The sequence below is a fragment of the Cynocephalus volans genome, chromosome 5, assembly GCF_027409185.1.
Source record: "Cynocephalus volans isolate mCynVol1 chromosome 5, mCynVol1.pri, whole genome shotgun sequence".
NCBI classification, from domain to species: domain Eukaryota; kingdom Metazoa; phylum Chordata; class Mammalia; order Dermoptera; family Cynocephalidae; genus Cynocephalus; species Cynocephalus volans.
In genome coordinates this window covers 36,670,393-36,694,853 of record NC_084464.1, presented here as the reverse complement: position 1 = coordinate 36,694,853, position 24,461 = coordinate 36,670,393, and the positions used below count along the sequence as shown (strand labels likewise).

The window sequence follows — 24,461 nt, the reverse complement described above, 5'->3', positions numbered from 1 at the left end:
CCCAGCGCGGTTCCACCGATCGCTCCGAAGCGGCCACAGCCGTTGTGCCCGCCACCAGCCCAAGGCAGGCACCGAAGCGCAGGCTCCTCCTGGAGTGGGCCCAAGTCACTGTCGAGCAGCTGTCTCCTCCCGCCCACCCCTCCCTGCACGATGACGCCGCCGGCCCCCGCGCCCGCCCCTCCCCGGTCCCCGCCCTCCGCGCTGGGCCGTGCCCGCTGCGCGCTCCGCCACCCTCGCGCCCGCGCCCCGCAACTTCGTCCCGCGCACCCAGCGGCTGCGAGCGACGCGGGAGGGCAGCCGGCGCCCGGGACCCGCGCGGGGACCCCGCTCACCCGCGCGAGCGAGCTCAGGCTGTCCGCAACGCCAGAGGAGCGGGCAGCCCCGGGCACTGCATGGGCACGAAGGGTCCGTATGCCAGTGTCCCCCTGTCATGACAAGGAGCCTTCGACTTTAGGTAGGTGCACCTTTTTATTTGCCCTCTTTTTTTTTTTTTTTTTTTCCGTCTGATTTTGCCTACAAGCCGGTGAGGACTGCGTGAGGAGGGGGCGTCCTCGGCTCTCTCCACCCCGCCGTGGCGAGTTCGGGCATCTGACGCCCATAGGTAGAGCAGGGAAGTTGCTGAGCAAAGGCTCACTCGCACTGCTTGCAGGCACAGCTGAAACGCCTTGAAGAGTTGCAGGAACGGGCCGAGGAACCCGCGGCAGTGCCCGGGGCTGGGGCGTTTCTGGGGTGGGCAAGCGCCGGGCCAGACGATTTGGTGCCCTGGGCGGCGAGGAGGGCTGTGTATGCGAGCGCCCCCGATGGGGGTCCCGGGGGACCCCCCTTTTACCGAAAGACTTCCCGACTTCGGCACTCTCAGCGTTTCTGGAGAATCCAGCTCAGGGCTGTGATCGCGGTCTCCAGGGTCTTAACTTGCCCCAAAGCTGCCTGACGAAGCTCGGCTATGAACCAGCCCCTTCCTCTCCGTGTCTGAATTCCACATTGGCCCGGTGAGGGTGGGGGTGGGGAAAAGAATTGGGAAGAGGGGCAAGACAGGAGCGATGTGTTGCCTTGATGCCGACCTGTGTGTGGAAAAGGTGGGGGGCTGGAGAATACACCTGAGGACAGGCGCACCCCAGCAGGTGTCTGTGGGCGGAGCGCGCTGGAGAAGCGAAGCATCTGCAGCTCTGTTGCCCGCGACTATAACCTCCTGGCTCCGTCCCCTAGGGCAGGTGGCAGCGGATAGACACCCCTCACTTTAGATGGTAGTAGGTGCTGTTTGAAATTAGATAAGCGGAAGCCATTCAGGTATTAAGGTGGCAGAAGACTATGCGAAGTGACAGCTCCCTCAGGAGCAAGAGAGCAAGTGGAAAACCAAAAGGACCAGGCTGATTCTCCTGGGGCGGGGGTGGCAGGAAGGGAGACTGGCAGCCTCTCAGGTTCTTGTCTTCGAGGTACCTACATGTTGCTTGGGTGACTGAAGAGAAATGTATAAGCTTCTTATCTGGGAAACAGTTGTGATCGTCTTAGAAAACACATTGAGGCTGTATTTCCTCCCTGCTCCCCACTTCCTACTCTCTCCCGTCCATGCACTTAGTTGAAGATCTAGGACTGTGAGCAATTATTGCCCTCATTCCCAAAGATATTGCACCTGGCTCTCCCTATGGGACTGAGCATCTGGAATGAGCATTTGCCTTTTTGTTACCAGATGCACGATCATTTCTTCCTTTTTGTTTTCTATCAGGTTTGTCTAGCCCTAAGAATGTTCCCTCCTCCTTTCCACCCGACCCCAGTATTCCTACTGTTACTTCTTACTTCCCCTCTTCCTCTTGCTCCTCCAGCTTTTTTGGACCAGCCTCTGAGTTTGCCCACTCACACCGTTTCCCTCCATCAAACTGTATTTTAGCTGCTGTCACAAGCAGGGGATGTCAACGGTGAACTCTCCAAGAAGCAGCAGCCTCACGGCTATTCTCCAGTGGTTAATTAAGAAGCAGCCAGTAGCTAGCCTCCTTCTGCAGGAACAAATTGCAGGGGTGTGTCTGCTTAGGGTAACAGCAGCTTGAGGAAAGGGCCTCTCCCCTTCTCTACCCGCCCCCTCCCCCAGCCCTGCCCTCAGGATGAGCCTCCTGTGCTCAGCTGCCCCCTCAGCTCAGACACTGCCAAATCGTGCCTTTTCCCCAGGAAGGGAATGTGTTTGCCTGTCCGAAAATTTACTGCATCCAAACATCTGAAAACCTGAACACTGGTCTCCTGTATTTGTTGCTTTTTCAAAAGACACCCCCCCCCATTGGTGTTGCTTCCCTCTGACACTGTATGACACTCTTCCTCTGACACTTTAATGTGAGATTTTGCTTTGAATATTTTATCCTCAGTATAAATATAAAGAAATAGCAAGCTACAGAGTGGGGGAAACTGAAAGCATGCACTAGAGACTTGCATAGAATTCTGATTACCCAAATACAAATTCCAGAAATGGCTCTCCTTCCTTTCATTAACTGCAAAGTAAGGTTATTTCCAGCAGAGAAAGGATCCATCTCATTTCAAGGGTGACCTGGAGAAGTCAAGGGGGCTGGGGAGGAGATATTTATATCTATAAATCTTGGTAGTGAAACTTACATAAAAATTCTACTCTTTAGTATTGAAGACTTGAGACCCTGCCGATGACTGTCAGTTGTCCTAGCCTATGTCTGAGGTCACTGAAATGGAAATATCCCTACTATGATAAAAATCCCTACAGCCCAGCTGTGATACCAACCACATGCTGGCTTCTAAATATTACATTTTTGGTTAATTCACAGAGTTTTGGTTCACCCCTCTGTCAAGAGACTAAAATGCAGACAAAGGCAGCTATGGAGGGTGAGCAGCACAGCTTTCAGATTTCGTATTAAATGGTCAGATGGTGCAAACAGCAGTCCCTTGAGTTGAAGAGTTTGCAGACCAGGGTTATATTTTATTGTTCGTTGCATTAAATGGGTTGGAAAAAAAATAAAAAGCTGTCTTGTTTTTATTCTGAAAAGAAGTCAGAAGTCTAAAACCAGTTTCTTGCTTTTCTTGGGAGGAAGTGGTGGTAGAAGAGAAAGTTCATTTTATTTATACGATGGTTGCTCCTCGGGGCAATGGTAGATTTGACTTCCCACTTGGGTTTCCTCTGCACTGGTGGCTGTGAGCAGGGCCTCATGCTTGTGAACAGCTCCTTTACCAGGGTTATTTTCATCTGCCAAGCTGAGCTCCATGAGCTGGGGGAGATAGACAGCTTGTGTTTGTGGCCATTCAACCAGAAAGGAATACCAGCTGAAAACAGACAATGAAGCAAGGCAATTGGGGATGGGAGCAGGGAGACGAGGTACGATAGCCCAGTGGCACATAATTGGTTCCCCAAGGGCAAACCTAGGTGTGGGATGGTGTCATAAATCAGTTGACATGTAAACATCCTACAATGTGGCTATTAGAAAGATCTGTTCAGAAAAGGAAAACAATTATGAATATGTGCCTTTTCATCTAGAAGGAGCCCTTCTTTTGGCTTCATTTCTCTTCACTTTTGAAATCATATCCTTATAGGCAGTTTCTCAAAACAACATTTTCCTCCTGAAAACGAAAACCTCACCGTTATGCACATGGGAGCCTTCAAGTAGATTCAACTGAATAAAATCACTCAATATATCATGTGTCTTGAAGGCATTGATACTGAAACACCCAGATGTCTTCTCTCCTCTTCTGTATCTTTTCTCTGAGGCCACCAACTTCCTCTCTGGGTTAATGATCCAGGTTTTTGTACTTGGTTTGGTTTTGGTTTTTAAATTATAGTAAGCTCATCCCACTAAGGCTGGAAATGTTTCCTAAAAATCTAAATATAATAGCTGTTTTTCTGAGTGTGGCAGGCTATCTAGAAAAGATCATTTACACATGGCCCCATGCTGGGTTGCCCTCTCTCAAAGGAAACCCAGAACACAATTAAGAAAAGAAGCTGCTCTAATTTATTTTATTGTGCATTGTTTACATGACACTGATGAGGGCTGTGTGGAGGAGATGAATGTTTTCACACGTTCATTACACTCATTAAAAAGGAAATTAGATTTTTTCAACAGTGAAGGCAAATGAGGTGCAATATTACTATGCTGTGTTCCATAAGATCAAAATGAGCACTCTGCCAGACCAAGAAGAAAGGAGTCTTAAACAAAGGTAGTATTTTTCACACTGTTTAAAATTCAAAAATAGAATTAACTGATTAACAATCATTTTTAATTCCAAGGCAGATTTTAACTCCAAGTCGACAGTGTTGTGTAACTGAGGAGAATACCACCTTTTTCAAGTTAAGCATGTGTTTACTGAGCAATTCTTCTGGGATCTGGCCAAAGTTAGATTTCTCACTCAATATAAAAGTGTGAGATATGGATTACGCCTTCCAGGGAGTGCAGTCTGGTAGAGAAGCAGAGGAACCAATTGTACTGGACAGTATGCTGTAGGTGGTCACACTCGTGGTTTGCTCCGTATACACCTGCTGTTACAGCGTAATTATCAATAGCATCCTCTTTTTCTCAGTAGTGTTCAGGTTGGGACGATAAGTCACATGGTCACCTAAAATAAAGGGCTACGGGAGGTCAGAGAAAGGAGAAGCCTGTGATTGGAGTGGTCAGTGAAGATTTCATTCCTGTGCCTATCGCAAGATTACAGATAAATGGAAGGGAAAAGGGAAGACTAACCAGATAAGAAGACCAGGAAGACTGTGAGCTCCCTGAGAGCACAGAGGATCTGTTTTGTCCTTTCCTATATCCTCAGATCTTACACGCTGCCTAGCCAATAGTAGGCACTGAATATTAACTAACTGCATGTGAATCTATATTTAAGATCAAGACTGACGGTAGGAAAGTTCAGGACAGTGAGGAGGCATGCCTCACAAGGAACAGATAGGAACAACTGTGAAGTAAGGCTATTGTTAATAATGATGATGATATTAGAACAAGGTTAGCCAATGGCCATACTAAAAACCAGCCTTATGTACAGAAAACAATGTTGTTTAACTCTTTCTTGTGTTCGCCTCTTACCTTTTGGGTTTAATGCTATTGGCCTTCACCTCTAGCCCTAGACATGATCTCTTCCTTCTCAAGCAAATTGTTCAGGAAGGAACTGAAGAAACAATGACTCCATTGTCTTCGAGCTCATCTCTTTCCTTGTCCTCCAGGAGAGCCCTTGGAAGGGAGGCAAGGGCAGGGGGCAGGGAGAGTACCTTAGAAATACAAAAGCAGTGCAGACAAACACAAAGAGCACATGCCTTTTTCCTCCTCGTAATAGGAAGAACAAATTCAAAGTGACAGTTTCCTGGAGCTAATGCAATTCCCAAGAGGTTAATCCCGGCATGGCATTTGATTTCCTCACTTTTTGCTACATATGAAGTCCTGGACTGACTTGGCTTTGGCCTTAACTATGACATTCACTTTCCAATTAATGTGTACCCATACTAGGTGCCCTGTTGATATGCGGAGATTCAAGGTTAACCTACCCTGCATGAGATGCCAGGATAACTACTAGCTGGCAACTCTTGAATGGCAAGGCCGTTCTTTCAGTCTGTAAGGTTACTGGTAGCCTTTTCGCCACTTTGATATGATCCGTATCCTCCCAAGTTCTAATGTAATTTAGTGTCGTCTTGGTATGCTTCGTCCTCAGAAATAAGTGAAGCTTATAAAAGAGAGAGGTGAAGCTGGGATGATGGGCACACACAGGGAGTTCAGCATTCATCAGGGTTCATTGCAGAGAACAAAATCTACTCAGCAGAAAGGACATGGAATAAAGTTGCTTACAGAATTGTTGGGTCAGGAAGGCCAGGGAAACCCACTTTAGGTTGGGCTTTCCAGAACGACACATTGAAAGGCACATTGTAAAACTGGGCTGCTAATGGAGCCACTCCCTGATCTACAGTCAAGAAGCTGCCTACTGATTTGAGAAGCTAGTGAATTCAGAATGAGGCTGCCACAGCCATGGTCAGGAAACAGCCAGCCAGGAAGCCACCACAGAAAAACCAGTCACTCCATGAAGGTGGCTGCCAGCAGTAATGAAAGAAGCAGGACACAGTATGGTAGGCAAAATAACAGCCCCCCAAAGGTGTCCGTGTCCTAATCCTTGGAACCTGTGAATAAGGGACTTCGCAGATATGATTAAGTCAAGGACTTGACAGTATCCTGGATTACCCAGGTGGACCCAGTTTAATTATATCGGTCCTTAAAAGCAGAGAATCTTCCCTAGCTGTGGTCAGAGAGACTGCCTGTGGAAGCAGAGTCAGAGAGATGTGACGTTGCTGGCTTTGAGGATGGAGGAAGGAGCCACCAGGGAAGGAATGTGGAGGCCCTAGAAGCTGGAAAATACAAGGAAACAGATTTTCCCCTAGAGCCTCCAGAAGGGAACACAGTCTCGCCAACACCTTGATTTTAGTCCAGCTGTCCTCCAGAACTGTAAGATAATGAATGTCTGTTGTTTTAAACCACTAAATTTGTGATAATTTTTTATAGCAGCCCCAGGAAACTAATGCACCACATTTCTACCTTCAGATCTTGTGCAAGTGCATCTGAAGGAGGCCCCCACCTCTCATGTGGAATCTTAGCTGCAGGGGATTCTGGAAATGTTTGTCTTTAGTTTCCCAATCTCCCTACAGGAAGGCACCCTAAAGGGGGATGGAATGATGTGAGGGCCAGTCGAGTATATCCAGTGCAGCTGCCACGGGAAGTCATGAGGATCTTGGGGAGCCACAGGTGTGTATGCAGGGTACTCTCAACTACCCTTCTCTGAGGGATGGTGTCATGTGGTAGAACAGAAGTGGATGCCTGAGATTTTTAGGAAGTTTAACAAGTGTTATTAAGTCATTAAGGGGGAGGGGAAAGGAGGAGGCACCAGAACAGTTGCCTGTTTTGCCACATTAGAAGTAACTATCTGGAGACTGAAGAGAGATTACTAAGTGCCTATATCAGGGACAAGTATAGACTTTCTACAGCTTAACTAGTTACAGTCCATCTATATGGCAGACTATATTTTCCAAAGATGGCCTCAACAATATCTCCCACCACACATGATCTTCCTACAAAGTGACTCTGATACTTCTCCAATCGAGAGAAGGGGGTCTATGTTCCCCTCTCCTCAAAATTGTGCTTTTCTCAGTCAATAAAAATGTGACTTCTAATGCTAGACTAAAAAAGATAATTCACCTTCTATCTTTTTGGCTGTCCTTGAGGCTGTCAGCCACCATGTACACTGTCTGACTGTCCTGAGACTGGCATGCTGTGAGGAAGCCCAAGCTAGGTGACTGCATGGAGAGACCTGAGACTAGCAGGGAGAAAGATGCCTAGGCAGCTCCCAACAACTCCAGTCTGTACTGTTCCATGTGTAGCCACCACCTGACTACTGAGAGACGGCGAGCCAGAACTGTCCAGCAGAACACTTCCCAATGCCTGACTTACTGTTGTTTCAAGCTACGACATTTCGGAATGATTTGTCACACAGCAATAAAACACTAGATTTGTCCATACAGTCAAATGCAGAAAAAGGTCAATTAAGAGCACAGTCTTGTATATTCCTATCAAGTTTTTCACTGTGAGGTAAATATGACAGCAGTGAATTATAGAACAGCCAAATCTAAAGCCCACTTTCTCCCCCTGTAGAATATTGGCCTAAGAAACGCATCCTTAAATTTTACATCAGAAGCAAACCATTGCACATTTTGGTTTGTTTGGTAGGAGAGGATTTTTGAAAGTAGAATTAGTAGCATTGAGAAGGAGTTTCAAACTGGCTAAATCAACTTGTGAATAAGCAGGAATCCAAATAACTTTTTCAAGTAGAGCTGTCTCAATGTAGCAAGTATAGGTGCTGTAAGCCTTTACTTTGGAGAGTATCCTCAAACTGAGGGCCTACTTCAGAGACAGAGAGAAACAGAAGAGCAACTGGACTAACAGCAGTGATCTGCACCCAAAGCACAATTGGCCATGGCTGGCAATCCCTTACTTCCCCTAGCAGACTGACTGCTAGTTTTCCTCTTTCTACCACTTCTTTTCTGCACATGCCTCCTTTCTTGACACCTAAAGTTTGCCATTCCTGTAGTTCAAGTTCAAGGTCCCATTGAGAATACATAATAATACAGTCCCAGTGGTCATACCTTATATTTCTATGGATTTTTGCAGTTTTCAACAACTTTCACATCCATTGTCCCATCTAAACCACAGACTGACCCTGTGATGTAACATCAATGCCCCTGATTTCACAAATGAGGAAACAAAACAAAGGAGTTCATTGGTTTGTCCAAGATGGCAGTGCTGGTGTGCATGAAAGGCTGGGTTAGCGCTCAGGTGTTCTGACTCCTCCTTCAGTGTCTCTTAACCCCAGGATTCCCATGTGACTAGCCTTTGCAGCAAAAACAATGTTAAGCTGGAGAAAAGGAGGGTGATTTTTTCTGCCCCTTCAATCACCAGAATATGGCCTATATGAAGCCAAAATTCACTGCGGGCCTGACGTATGACTATTTTCTCCTATTACCTGACTAATGCCCTCAGTTGGATTCTTTGTTTTCAAATGGAAACCTGCCCCTACATTAACATAAGGAAAGTCAGGAATTGTTCCCTTTTCTGGCTCCCATGACATTCCAAAAAAAGTTTGCCCTTTGAGTTTTGTCCTAATGGTTTTAGCCTAAAATAGGATAGAAATGACACGTGGTGTTTCTTTTTCAAGGGTCATTTTTTTTTTTTTAGATCCTCAGTGTGTGTTTCTTCACATTAAGATATTTTCCAGATGTAATTTTTCTTTGGCTCTCTGATTGTCAAAAAATGGCTCTTTACCCACTGATGGAAGAAAATAGCCAAAGCAAGAAGAGGCTAGGGGGCTATATTAACTCAAGGTGTTTTCATAAATGTGAATATACAGTTATCAAACTAGAGGTACGGAAAAAACAAATATTGAAAGGATGTGTAGTGTTTCACTTAGGGGACTAGTCTCCTTCCTTTGTAATCCAATTGGGGAAAAATAAACCTGGTCCAACCCTGCACATAGGATTCTACATATGGCAAAAATTACTTCCCCTCTGTGCTCTCCCTTTAGGTAAATCATGTGATCCTGAATGCAGGTATGAGGGAAGGACTTCCTGGGCACACGGGGAGTCTGAAGCCATTGCAATTTTTAAAAATAAGTGCAAATTCTGAATTACAGATGTGTGTATATGAATCTCATATTGCTTGATGACATGTAGCCTCTTATTTAATGAAACACTGAATCTAAATAAAAACTTTATGTTATAATAATAATGCATTTAATAGCATTTCTAATGTGCCAGGCACATGTGTTAATTCACTGCATCCTCACAGTAACCAGAGGCTCTTTTATCATCTCCATTTTATAGATGGGAGAATTGAGGCCCCACAGAATTATTAAGAGGCAGAGCTCAGTTTTAAACCTAGGCTATCTAGCATGAGAGTCGGGACTGTGACTGTAGATGTAAATACAAAGACTCCAGATTCAGAGCTACAGCTCTCACAGCAACTGCCAGTCAGTCGTGTGTTCAATAAGCCTGAGTTCTCCCACATAACTTAGCTGGGTTGTGGCTGCCAGATCTTTTGGTTTAATGACTCATAACACAGACTGTCCATGTAGGCTGAGGTTCTCAGTTGATATCAATGTATTAATGAGACTCTTTGAGACTATTGTAATCACTGAGAAGCTTTCTCACATTATCCAGCTGAAACGTTCACTATTCCAGGTAAGTAAGCAGTGTGTCTGCAAAGGTAGCCCTATCACTGGAAAATAAAATGGGCACTTTTTCTGCAGTAAGCAATGCATCCTGATAAATAATGCCCTGCAAGCCTCCTCCTTCCTCGTTGCAAACGACTGTCTCTCACAATGCCTAAGTGATGTGAACAGCCTCACAAAAGGAGAACGAAAAAGGAGAAAAAACAAACTTGAGAGAAAAAAAGAAATCATTCCTTTTCTTTTGTGAGGACTATTGTCTCATCCATGCCCACATGTAAATTATCCCTTGATCAATGTTGTCTTAATTACTGAATGTAGGAAAACAAGATCATTGTTAATTTATGCAGTTTTAATTTAGGCAGAGGAGAATTATACAGGATAATTACCTGCAGTTGAAGAAAAATGAATAGCGTCAGATCTAGTTAATACACGCATGGTTTACCCTTCTATCTCTTTATTGGAAAAGATTTAAAGTGGTAACCAATCTGAATGATATACAAAATTGCATTGGTTTGGGAAGCAGAGTATTTTTTTCCCTTTGATTTGCATCACAAATAGAGTTCTCAGATTTGGACTGACTAGATTTGAATATGATCTCCAGAACAATAGCTGTAATTCACTGACAACTCTTATTTGATGAGAAGTGCCCATTTTTCAAAACAGTGCAAGAGAAGTTATCTTCATGGGCTCTATGCAAGCCTGAATATAATTTCTTTTATGGGGATAATTCAATGGAAATGGTGATTATTTCCTTTATCAAGATTATGGGGGATTTATAGTAATGATCACACCACTAGTTCCCATGTTGTCCCTGAACCTTCACGATTCAGTGTCTTCCAAAAACTAAAACTAAAACAAGCAGCTGGAACAAATTAGGAGGCAATGAATGGACATGGATGGAAATTTCCTGTGACTTTTGTCAAGGAATAGATAGCTGCTAAGGCCTCTTTGAACTTGAAACATGGTAGTTGAGAAAAGACAAAGACTTGGATAAAGTTTACTGAAAAAAGTGTACTCCATGATCATGATTTGAAACAAGTTATAATCATGTACAATAAAAAGAGAGAGAGAAAATCAGTATCCAAGGGAAAACCCAGAAAAAGTAATATGTCAACAATAAAGAATCAATGTTCTTGCTCTGATTAGCAGTAAGTATTGTTCTGAACTTCCTTGTAGCCAGGCAAAAAGGGGAACATGGTAAGGTAATCACTTAAATTATTGCTATCAGAAAGAAAGAACAGACATACAAAATATAGCAGTTCCCTACAGGGCAAAATCCCCTAACGATGAATTATAAAAGAATTGTCTTATATGGGAACATGTACGTAGGCTGTTAAGTTGAGCTAGCTAACCCGAAGCATTGCAGTAGAGTTCGAAAGGCAACATTGGGCTCATCTTCACTCTCATTTCTTATCTCTCCATCAAGCTCTCCTAAAGATCCAAAAAGGGCAAACAAGGGAAATCTCATGAAGAGAAAAAGAAACATCTATATTTGGACCTCAATTGCCCTTTGGGGGTGGGGGGGGAGTAATAGTACTTATCTAAGGCAAAGTTATGTGCCATAATCAGATTTTGTCTTCAGAAAATGTTAGCACGAGGTGGTAAGGATGACTTACCGCTTGCCCCACACCTCCTCCCATGGAAGTTCATCTTAGACAATTGATTTACAACTTCATAATAATCTTATTACTGGGCCCAGTTTATCACTTGAGATTTTACATTCTAGAAAACCCAGTTTGATTAGCAAAACATAACAGAGCACAAAAACATAAAATTATTATTGTTTAGGTAAAACCATTTGTCTTTTCATCTTTGACCTTGACCATGATAATGATGATGATGGTGATGGTAAGTATCACTTTAACTGAGAGCATACTTTGTGCAGAGCATTATACTTTACAGGCTTGATTTCCCTTAATCCTCTCAATATTAGGGTGATGATCCCCTTCATACAGAAGAGAAAACCAAGCAGAGGTCATTGTTCCAAAGAGGAGGTTCACACCAATTGTGTGACTGCAAACTGATTATCTAACCACATACCGCACAACTCAGTGTGTCTACCTGTGCACTTGTGTGTGTTTAAGCTCCTGGATCCTGCTACTTCCTTGTTTTCACTTTCTACCTCTCTCTACTCATTATTAAAGACACTGGCTGTGTGTGACAATATCTAAGATTCTATGTAACTTCAGACCCTCAGTTAGAGAAGTGATGGCATGAAATTGTCTCTAAGACAACTCTCAGGAGATACGTAATATATACATGTGTAAAGTTTGGGTGTACTTTCATTTACTGAGACAAATGCTCTTACTTAAACAATTTTCCTTGACTCTGGAAGTGCTAACGGAAACATGGCTGGTAAATTTGATACTTGCCGTTTCCTGCTGTGAATATTAATTGTGGCATACACTGTAATCTGGAATCCAACTCCGGAGGGTGGCAGAAGGGTGGGGGGTGCAGTGACTGGCTGTGTCCAGCCACCTGTCCACACTGTTGCCCCCTTCTCTCTTTGCCCTGAATACCCCAGTGTGAACAGTTGGAGGGCATCTGCTCTTGGGGCTGGAACACCCGCATTGCTGACTCAGAAACAATAGACCCCTCCTGCCAAATGATGTATTTTTGGTGCAGAGAAAAATTCTATCCCTTCTAGGGCTCAAAATACATTCTTATGTGAATGCATGTCATTTTTGAAAGACAGTGCCTAGTTCACATTCTGAAGTCTGCTCGTCTCATTTGATCGTATTCAACACCCACATTCGATGTTCTTTATACTTTCAATTCCAAGGTCTTGCCGTGAGGTTTGAGAAACATACAGTGTGGATGGCATCCTTCCAAAAAAAAATGTTCAGAGCAGCTGATTGTCTGGAGGATGTTCATGAAAAAGCTGACAAATTACACCATAGAAAATCAACTTTAAAAAATGCCTGCTTAGTGGTAAAATATCCTAAGATCCTGCACCACGTTTAATACCAACTGCTTTTCTAAATAGGAAGAAACAACTATTTTTTACCTTCTCGACAGACATTACATAGTCTCTATAACTGTAGCTTAGCTCAGCCTACTCACCCAACTTTCAAGAGAGTTGCACAGTACTTGCAAATGAGAGCCCAGGTACGTTATAAAGTTCATGAAACCAATCTCCTTTGAAATTTTTCCACTCTGGGAGACACTCGGGAAATCTCAATGTAGACGTTATTAAATTGGAATTGACTTGATAATATTTCATTCTCACTGTAACAATAAGAGTAATGAACCCTTTCACTGTTCTAAGCAGTTTACATTCATTAACCTATTTAATTCTCATAACGACTTATGAATTTGGTCATTTTATCATCTCCATTTTACAGATAAGGCAATTGAGGTCTTGAGGGTTAAGCAATGCGTTTGAGGCCACACAACGTAAAGCAGAACTGCTGGGCCACAAACCCAGGCAGGCTGGATTCTTTGGTCTCAACACCCCTGACGTGGAAGGTGTTTCTTTTGTTAATGCAGCGTTGGAAAACAGAGGAACAGATGGCTGCAAGTTCCAACTCTGACACGTGCCTACTTTTAAGTCTTCACAACAATGCAATGGAAATGTTCTTCTTGAAATCCTTAGATTCCTAAAATCATCCCCCGTAAGCCACTAAACAGAAGATAAAATCTTATCCTGTTTTTCTGATAAAGACCTGCAATGCCTTTTTGAATATTTTTTGTAACAAAGTTGGAGTCAAGCAACCACATAACATTAATGACTCGGGGTTTTTTTTACATATTAAAAGAATGGAGGCAAATATGGTTGATGATTACTGCATACTGTGTAAATGGAGAAAAATTAAACCCTAAGGAGACTTTTTTTAAGTACCTATGCCCAGGCCCCACCCCAGATCAACTAAGTCGGAATCTCTGGGGATAAGGCTCAGACAATGACATCTTTGAAAATCTCCCCAGGTAATTCTAATTCATAGCCAAATTCGAGAACTCCTAAATTAGATGGTGCATTCTATTAGGCTCTCTCTAGAGGTGACTCAGAGTTATATCAATAGGAAGATGAGGAGACTGGAACAAGGATAAATATTTATTTTAGTGGAGCCAATATCTTCAAATAAACCCAACAACTCAGTTCCTAACAGTGGACATGACTTTGCAGATTTAACCACAAAAGTATAGATGCAGGCCATTACTCCCTGAATAGCAAAGATTACTCTTTTATATTTGTTGAATCTTAAATGATGTTATTATCATTATACTGTGTTAACCCTTAATGACCTTAATGAGCACCTCATGGTGGGGAATGGTAGCAAAGGGCAAGGGAAGGATGGGAGACACCAGTTTACTTTCTTGAACTATATGAGCATGGGATTAATACTGATCGACAATGTTTGTGGGGCCACAAGGTGAACCATTATTTGATCTCTAAAGGGTCACCTGCTCCTGGTAGCAACCAGTACTAAATTCTTTGGAAGCTCCGTATGGTGGAGAAGGCCTCTGTCAATTGGCTTGAACACCTAACTTCCCTATATGGAGATTATTTCATCTTTTCACTTTTGCATGGCTAACGTGACCCACAACAATCCTTCTAGTTTGCTCAAAGTATGCATTTATTTCTTCAAGTCCTGACAGCTGAGATTTCTCTATCCCTCTGTTTATGGTGAAAGTCCCAGAATAATTCCACAAGCTTCTCCCTATAAGCCAGAGTTCAGAGGCAAAATCTGAAGCTTCCTGAAAACACAGTTCCCTTTCCCCGTTGGTCTGTTCCAAGTCCGAGAGAAATGGTGTCCAGTTTGGGGTTTCTGTGTTTACACAGATGTTGACCTGAATGGAGTGGAAAATTGGGTAGATCTGGAACTTATTAAAGCCAGTTAATTTGACCACACTGGTCAAAGCTTCTTATTTGCTTTGAGGTGGGATAGGGTAGACCCAGCAAGCTAAAAGACCAAACTAAATCTCTTTCTTCTTCTAGAGAAAATAGACAAATGTATCTTCTCTATGACCTCTTTATCTGCACTGAGATCTGAGGACAGGGTTTTTCATGTGTTGCCTTCATCCTACACCCCCCATTCTTAAATTCACTGTGTCCTAGGGTGCTCCATAAAGGGGATAAATGTTAAGAATTACTGTGTCTGAGAGTACACATACCTGCTTTATGCTAGATGCGTGCCCTGATACTTGAAAGCTATTCGGGATTGTCTTATATCAGCACTGGGTTAGTAGACACCTAATATGTTAATAAAATGTTCAAACATACACATAAGTAGAGTGAATGGGATAACAAATCACTGAATATCTATCACCCAGTTGCAAAGATTGTTAAGATCTTCTTATATTTGCTTCGTGTATCCCTTTGGTGATTGTTGCTGTTGAAGCATCTTAAAGCAAATCCAGACTTCACGTCATTTCACTCCTGCACGCTTCAGTGTGCATCTCAAAAGCATGGACATTTTCTGGCATAACCCTCATCTCTTTTCATGCCTATCAAAAGTAGTAGTACTTGTTTAGTATCATCAGATATCTAGTCCATGTTAAAATGTCTCCAAGTGTCTCCAAAATGGCTTTTCAGTTGGTTTGTCATCATGATCAAAGTGGGGTCTACATCTGCATCTGGTTGGTATGTCTCATGCATCTTGTTATCCTCCTCCATATATTTTTTTTTCCCTCATGAATAAATTACTTGATTATTAAGGAGTCTGAGGCCCAGTGAAGTTCTGTCAGCAAAGGTCTGTTCCTTGCCTGATTTCTCCCAGGCTGTCCAAAGAATCAACACCTCTCACTTTGTTGTTTATAACTTCCCAGGCTGATGGGATGAGGACTCAGGAAAATAAGTGAAAACGGCTTTCTCTCCTATGAACCAGAGAAAAAATTTAAAAGACAAGGGCCGAAAGAAGTCCAAACATTGCAGGGTGAAATGTAAGTCCCAGAAAATAAAAAGTGGCTCTCAAACAATTCTGGTGTGACCCAGAGGACAGAGTATGTTCTGTGAGTGACCATAGGGAATGACGTTAGGAGAAAACTGGGTTTAAAACTGGTGAGAGGGAGATCAAGTGGAGCATTAGGGGAGAGGAGTCTTGGGGAAAGTCTTCCAAGCGTCATGTCCCTGCTCCATAAAAATGGATGTGACTCCCCTCGAGGTAAATTGGCTAAGGACAATAAACACACACAAGTGTCGTAGAGAGCTAAGAGTAGACGCTATCTTATTAGCCTGAGTGAGAGCTTGGTGTGATTCTATGAGTTATGTGGCCACCTGAGCAGGGAAACAACGTGACTTGTTTGTAATATGACATTTCACATGTATACAAATAAGCCTCTAATGTATTCTTTTGTCTTTGGTGTTGGGAATTTGCCATACATTGATGAATCCAGTGCTGGATACATAAACATTTGTTCTTTATACTAAGCTGTACTTAAAGCTAAGAATTAGATGGATTTCTTGCCTCATTACTGTCTTTACAGCTTCAAATCCTTTGGACAAAGCAAGGGATAGTAAGAAATTATAAAAACTTATGGTGTACAATAAAAAGGGACATGTTTCTGCTTTGTTGATAATCTAGGTATTTGCACATAGCTATACCTAACTGCTTTGCATTCTGATTATAAATTATTTGTTTTTGGCAACCAAAAATAACTTAGCAGATGTTATGCATATGACCACCTCTTGGTATGCAGCAGCAAGGACCAGTAATGAAACCACTATCCCAATTATAGCAATTTAATTTGCTAAAATTACCATGCATAGAACATGTGTACAGGCCTCTGGGAAGCCAGTCAACTTTGAAACTGCTGGCATATGACGGCACATGCATACATAGCACGGCCTTATCCTGTTAGGATCCTAGAATAACTCTGTGACACTGGGTTCTTCTGCAATGAATCAGTTTTGGTTTTCTTTCTTCAATTTTTTTTTTTTTTTTTTTTTGGTCAGCTATACTTTGTTCAGTAATAAATCACATGATTTCATACAAAATGCCACAGATTTAAGAAGACAGGTAAAATTATCAGAGAAATTCACTTCAAGGCAGAGAGAATTAAACATGATGGATAAATTTCAACCTATTAATCCATAAATGCCAACATTCAACTAGCTCATTTCCTTAGTAGAAACATCTTCCTTTTTCTGTGTTGCTAAAAAAAAGTTAAAACATTAAATTTAACGAACACTTTTCTGCTTTTATCAGACTGTAGTACAAACACAACAGGTCACTGATTGATGTGACAGGTTCACTCCAACAGCAATATCCCTTTATCCATTATTAATTTTCATAGTAATTCTGTGTTCTGAGAAGGCTTTATTTCCATAAGTTATATTTACATAAATGAATCAGTCTGATAGCTAACAATAAGCAAGTGAAATCAATCAGAACACAGCATCGTTTAAACACTTCTAAAAACTGCATTATACAAGCTGTAATCAAGAGAATGAAATATATAAGGTCGTGAAATTATTTCACAAATACAATCACAGAATAGAGACTGTGAATAATAATATGTATCTTCCCACATAAATTCTTGAAGCTTTCCTTCCCTGGATGAGCGCTCACTCCCTTGAGGGGAGAAAAAAGCAAAGTTAAGCAGCTCTGGGGGCCAAAGCAGAGAAAGGAGTCCAGGTGCTCTAACTCTGCATCCCTTGATGATCACCAGGCCCCTTTTCAAACCTTTAGCAGCAGCACTTCATACCCGCATGTATTATTTTCAAGTCTATAATAAGATGCCTGAATGCTAAGCATTTGAAGTGCTGCTTTTAAAAGTGTTGTCATAACAACAGGAATAAAATGACGAATGCAACTGAGTTTAAAAGGACTGCCTCAGTGTTAAGTCCATTGCTTTACCTTCTGCTGCAACGGTTTAACCTCCTACTCAAAAGGTCATGATCATATGACAATACCATAATTGAGTCAGTGTTTTTAGCTATATTTGCCATCACATAATTTCTAGGCAATCCTCCATCAATTCAGTTTACTTCTTAGGATGTCCAGAAAGAAATTAATTGGACATATGAAAAATTTATTAGTTTGGTTATGCAGGCTGTATCTGAAAAGCTTTCATTTAAGATAATTTCTTCTCCTTTCTGTAAGGTGAAATATAGCATGCAGCTTTATTTATAAGGCTTGATTTCACTTTTCTCCTGACTCTCATGCCCATTAACGAACACCAGCGTTAGTCACACATGTTGGGCAAGGGAGCGAGCACATGGTACATAATTATACTTCCCAGCACACTGTTGGGTACATTCGCCTAGAGCCTAATGGCTTTTTCTGTTCAGGATTTCCAAAGATGTAGCTCAGTTCTAGTGAGAACAATAAAAAATGTGAGCTTATAGAAATGGTACTTATTTCAGTAGAGTCAAATAGCAACAGAAGAGACGTCAGTATCATGTTGATGCTATTTTGAAGTAAAGAAACAACAATCACTATCAGCCAGAAATGAGTTGCCGAGCTCCTTGCCGAGCTCTAGGGACAAACAGGCAGCATCCAAATATGCCTGAAAGGCTGATAATGCTGGGCATGGGGACATTTTCTTCTGTGGAGGAGCGTTTTGTGTTTTTTAAATTTTTTTTTAAGTTTATTTTAATTGACACATTGTAATTGTACATGCTGATGGGGCACAATCTGATGTTTTGATACACATATATGTTGTATAATGGTCAGGTCAGGGTAGTTAATGTAACCATCAGCTCATGCATTTTGAATATGGTGATCAAAAATGAGGGTTCCTGGTGGGTGTATTTTTCTCTCAGCAGGATCAGCAAAGCTGTCTCTGAAAACCATGTCCCCAAGAGATGTTCCCTTTTTGATATACATGTGTTTTGCTATTTTTTAAAATAGGCAAATTTGTTTATTATTGCAAACAGCTTCAGCCTTCATTTAAGTGCAAAATGCTCTTTTTTTTCCTAACCAGAAAACAGTTGTTCCTGTTTTGATGTGTGGTGTGCACCAAATGAAGGTCTCCAAGTGTTCCAGATTTTGTATTTTAAAATGAGTTATGACAACATGAGTCAAAATCAACCCAATCCCTCATGAGATTTAAGCGAGTTTTATGTCCCAAATCATTTCTCTTCTAATTATCGTGAGGCCAGCTGCTACTCACTGCATTTATTTAATACACCAGAACGAAAGAAGAAACAGAGTTTTCATTTTCCCCAAGGCTAAAACAGTGTCAATTATCTAGAAATTTCTACAGTTGACTGCCCCAATGAATAGACATGCTATTAACATTTCTTCTTTACTCTTTAAATGACTCAGCCAGACCCTTAAAATAGCTTCAGCATACTCTGCTGTCATTGCTTTGAGGAGGAATAAAAGAGAGAAAAAGGGGAGAGCAGTAATGTCAGATTACTTCATCTCTATGTATTTCTTCACCTGTACAATGCGTATGGGTTTATAATTAGCACATTCCATTTGATTGATAAAAGTCAGATATCTTCAAATTGCAAGCTCTAGTTAGTAGGAAAGATCATTACTCCACACTAAGCCCTTTACATAAGTTATCTTATTTTCTCCTCCTAACAACCTTAGTGACTTAGGTATTATCCTCATTTTATTGACAAGAAAAATTGGGGCAGAGAGAGAACAGGTGGCTTGGGTGAAACCTGGGTCAACTTGGCTCCAGAGCCAATGCTTTTGCTATCTTACCCTGTACTGAGCATCAGAGAAGTTTCAAAATGCAGCTGGTACCCACCCTCAAGCTTGGTTAAAGAGAAGAGACAGTCAAGAAAATAATTAGAATACAAGTGAGTTACCAAATATGTTAATTCCCACAAGTAATTCAAAGTTTTGTAATTCACAAGGTGAGATTCCTTTGGCTTTGCTGCTCAGAAACTGCTTCAAGAAACAATTGGCTCTTGCATCCAATGATAGTAATGGGTTATAACCCACTGGATAAAATAAGGATCCATGAGTTCATACTGACAAAGAAATAAGTGAATGAATAAAAAGATTAGGGAAAGCTCTTTCTTACAGTAGATGGAAGGATGGAGTTCAAAGAGTACCATTTTGCCACCAACATAGTAATAATTGATTTGGGCAAGAATCATCAATAGATGCTGAAACTCCTGGGTTAAAGAAATAAGATATTTGCATAGCCTCAAAACACCTCCTCATCAACTACCTATCATTTACAAAGGCAAAAATGGTAACTGTCTGGAGGAGAAACTGGCCAACAACACCTTAACCAAGTGATCAAAGTTAACATCACCAGTACTGGGACCATATCTGTATCCTATCTGCAAATTACTTAATGGAGGGGGAGGAATGTATATAAATGTGTTCATGCAAATTACTCTCAAAGGATTCAGAAAAAATAATATGTATGTGTGAGTGTATGTATATATATTGGGGCAATGACAAAGTAAATGTGGCAGATGTCAACAAATGGTGAATTTGGATGAAGGGTAGATGAGAGCTTTTTGTACTTGCAACTTTTCTGTAAGCTTCAAATTATTTCAAAATCAAAAAAGAATTTTAATTGACTTTTGAACTGGCTTCCAAATTGCCCGTGGTTTTCATCCTTATCATTCAGTTTTTTTAATTACCTAAAAATTGTCATCTTCAAAAAGCTACCATGTCAACCTTCCCCAGCTTCTACCTCTTTAGCTCACTTCTGGATGTAGCCAAAGTTTTATCTTCCCTATGAAACTTCCTGGCTATTCCTGTCTCATTTACCTCCCACTCTTTTTAGAGAACTCCTTGTTGTAAATTATTATTAACAGCTAGTCTTATTAAGCACCTACTACATACTAAGCCTTGTGTGTATTGTCTCATTTTCACTGCACAAAAATCCTCTGAAATGTTCATCCTTTTATGCAAACAAACTGGGTTTCAGAGAAGTTAACATGCAAAAGTTCAAATAGCTGTAAACTGTAGAACCCAAAGGGAGCCCGGATTTGTCTGACTCCACAGTCCACATTTTTACCATCTCTACTCTGCTGCTTCCCTTGGAGCATTAGAAAAAGGTACCACTTAAAATTTCACTTTGTGTTATTTCTTACATCAAAAATTGTCTCCCCTCTGCTTTATGTACTGTCATATTGTCTTCTCAATTAAATTATTTTAAAAAAATTTTTTTTTAAAGCAGAGCTCAGTCTTAGGTTCTCTTTGGATCCTGGACAACACGTAGCATCCTGCCAGTGCTGGGCACATACAGTGTGTTTAAGAATGATGTGTTGATTGATGGAATCTTAGAAAACAGGGAAAGTAAATAATTGATGTCAGTCTCCAGAGATTCTGAAAAGTAGTTTTTCTTTTTCTTCCTTTGTTTTTTTCCAAGTTAGTTGAACCTAAGTCTTTATTGTAGCAATCATCATGTTTCTCAAACACTTTACCTTTTGTAAAGCACTTCCTCGTTTTCTGTGTGTGTTTAAGCAGAAGTCCAGCCATCTACAAGGATAGGGGGAAGTCAGTTTAGAAGACACCCATGTATCCCTGTGATTGTAAGATTGGATGATGCTTTGATCTCAGTTGAACCTTACAGTGCTCATCTGTTAAAATGGGGAGGAATTACTACATTTATTCTACAGATACAGAATCTGGGGTTCATCGGGCTTAGTACTTGCCCAAGAGGCCAGTTAGAACACCTGCCCATTTCCCTTGCAGAGGAGGGAGACTATGCTAGGTTGTTCCATAAATCATTTCATCCATTCACCTCACTTGTCTTAGTCAATCAGCGCAAGGTATCATGCATGTATTTATTCTTTGGTTAGCAAACAATGTTGCCACTTGAGAAGCAAATATTAGACTGCCTTGATTTATTTTAAAACAGCCATACATTAAAAAAAAAAAAAGCTAATGACAAATATATCTACTTAAAAAAAAAAAAAAGATTAGTCAACTGTTCTGTAATAGGTACCTTGTGACCATATAATATGCAGACACCTATTTTTAGAATTCATCTTAAATAATCATTTAGCAAGGCAGGCTATTTACATCTGGCCCGTGTGCCTCTTTCAGACAACTGAATTATACTTCTGCTCCTGACCAAGATGTAGGGGGAGCATAAACAGGATGGCATTGTTAGGAAAGGAGAAAGGACGAACCCGAGTTGGGCATGAAGACATGACTCAGAAAGTGCCGGGGGGGGGGGGGGCAGTGTGCTGCATCTGACGTGGCCTCGCTGGGAGAAAAGATGAAATCATGAAAGCATCCAGGTTTCAGGTGGTTGCTTATTGATTCATCTTTTCCTTTCCAAGTCCTGATTTCCTGGCACTTCCTCTTGCAGAAGGAATGATAACTTTTTTAGAAATTGGTAGTGATTTCTTAAGTTTTATTGATGTAAAATTCACATACCATAAAATTTGCTCATCTTAAGTGTATAATTTGAGTTTCAGTAAATTTGTGCAACTGTGCAACCATCACCACAATACAGTTTTAGAACATTTCCACACCCCATGAATGTTTTCATGGCTCCTCTGACTGCTCCCATCCCTGGCCTCAGGCAAACTCTTGAATTGGTTGCAGAATTTTTTACTTTTGCCAGTGACCTGCCAACTGCTCTGTTGGTCAATTGTCTTGTCTCAGAGGGTTGGTCTCCATCTAGCTTGTGACGATGGCATAGCTTTGAAATGGACAACTATCGGTTTCTAAATTGGCATTTTGCCCTCATGAAAAATGATTTGGCAAGAACTGAGATAACCTTACTACCTTCATTCGGAAAACACAGACTTCTCTTATATTTTCTATCAGTAAGGATCTTTCAGAATTACCTGTCTGTGTTCTTATTAGATAGAAAATTTGGTTAAATTTTTAGAACAAGAAAACACCATATGAGTTAAGACGATAACATCCAGCTATTGTGTGCTTGTATTTTTAATTCTGTGATGCTCGATGTGCTGCAACTCAAGCATGTACAAATGCTCATGTACTCTCCTATTTCCCATAGAAAAGCCCTGGTTTTATCCTTGCAGGAGCTTCCTTTGCCTTTAGCCAAAGCTGCCATATCTTAAAATCAGAAATAAAAAGCGTATATAATAAAGACTAGTTGGTTTTATTATCCAAAGGAGCCCATGGAATATGGGGTAGACCTGAGTATCCTTTTAAAGATGGTTTAAGAAAAAAGCTAATTTATAAACCCTTCAGCATAGCTCTAAAAAAAGAATCTGATAGAAAAAAGCAGGATACAAAATTTAGCATGCAGTATGCTCAAATTATCATGCTTTATATGGAGAGGGAAGGTTGAAGAAAATCAAACACACCAAAATTCTACTGGTGGTTCTCTTTGGGTAGTATAAGCAATGCGGGTCTTCTCTCCCCGTCCCTCCCTGCCTTCTTTCTACTTTTCTGTATTTTCCTAATATAGGAGAGTGCTTTTATACTTGTAAAAACTAAAAATAATCTAATGAATCCTATTTCCTTTAAGGAGTCTCAGTATATTTAATTCTAACCCTCAATATTGAAATTTCTTCTAGACCACTAGTCAATTTGCCCAGTTGCTTGGTAGGTTATTAATGCCTCCAGCACTTTCACTCTGAGCTAGTCAGTTTGGAGATCCATGCCCGGCAGATGTTGAAAGGAGGTCGGCCAGTTGTTGGACTATCAGGATCCTCACCTAGCCGCACCAGCCTCATAGTGGAATTGTTGAAATTTGAAGAGAGGCTTGCTAACTCAAGCTAATCCAATTCCCAAGAACGTACAAGCCAGAATGCCAATTATAAAAATAGAATGGGAAGTAGAACTGTCACCTAGACTGCACTTCCCAAACATTTCCCACCACTTGCATAAGCCTGCTCTGTGATGGATGTCCTTCACTGCCCAACTCCAAGCAGCCCTCCCATGTTGATTCCTATCAATTATTCTTAAGAGTGAGGTTATCTCTGAGTTCTTTGAGTAGCTAGCAATTTCCCTGCTGAATTGCAATCATATTCCACTTTTTACTTCAGATCCAACCAGAGCAGTGGGGTGAGGAGGGAATCTCTTGATCCCTTGATCTCTTTTTATCTGCCTCAGTGCTCTTGACCAAAATCTGCCTTCTGATTTGATGAGTTACCTTCTAATTTAAATAGACACAAGGTGTCCAGGTCAGGCGGTGGCTCATAGCATCCACAAGGCCCAGTGTACCTGTATCACAGTGTACCTGTATCTCATTGTAATTCAAAAGATGCTGCTGTGTGTTTAATTGGGACTTTGCACTGCATAGCCAAGGAGAAGGCAGCAGTTTTCATTGTCTGAAGAATGGGGAAGAGAAACAGCTGTGGCTTTCAGGCTTCCGTGCCAAAAGGCTCAGCTGAGATAGGTAGGGTTTTTCAACTCTTAGTCAAGGTCATTGGGATTCTTTCCAGAAAGATCTAGTTTCCACTGGTTATGAAAATGGCAGGGCAGGGGTAGCCACCTGGTGTGATTGCAGGGAGGAGGGTCCTGCAACAAAGTAAACGGGATTTAATACACAAGAATGAGTGTTATTTCTGCTGGAATTTTCAAAAAGACCAGATGAGGAGACAGTAACGTAGGGACTGCAGGCATTTTTCAAAGCCCCAGCTGTTCCAAGTAGCAGCATCCAAAGACAAGTTTGACGTTTTATGTGGAATTTCTTGCTTATTAGATATGGTATTTGGTGCCCCTTAGCGATATATATCAGGTATAGTGCATACTACCAGGAGAACAGTCTCACCTCTAAAAGTTTTGCAGATGAAAATAATGAAGTTGAACTCATAAGGACTTCATTGGGGAATATGAATAGTTCTGATGTAATCAGAATTTATAAAAGCTAATACATTATTTCTTGGAAATCATTTCTCCTCCAGAAGACGTAATATAAACAACTACATAAACATAGTTGTTACCGAACACAGTTATATCATATGATGTTGT

General features: G+C 41.3%; 1 protein-coding gene across 2 annotated transcripts in view; it reads left to right on the top strand.

The window, feature by feature from the left end:
• Positions 1–292: 292 nt before the first annotated feature.
• RIPOR2 (RHO family interacting cell polarization regulator 2) overlaps positions 293–24,461 on the top strand; it is an 80,272-nt gene continuing 56,103 nt past the window's right edge. For both annotated transcript variants that reach the window (XM_063096446.1, XM_063096447.1), the window contains exon 1: positions 293–454. In XM_063096446.1, coding sequence (XP_062952516.1) covers positions 412–454 — 43 coding nt within the window. In that variant the 5' untranslated portion in view covers positions 293–411. The remainder of the gene's footprint in view (positions 455–24,461) is intronic.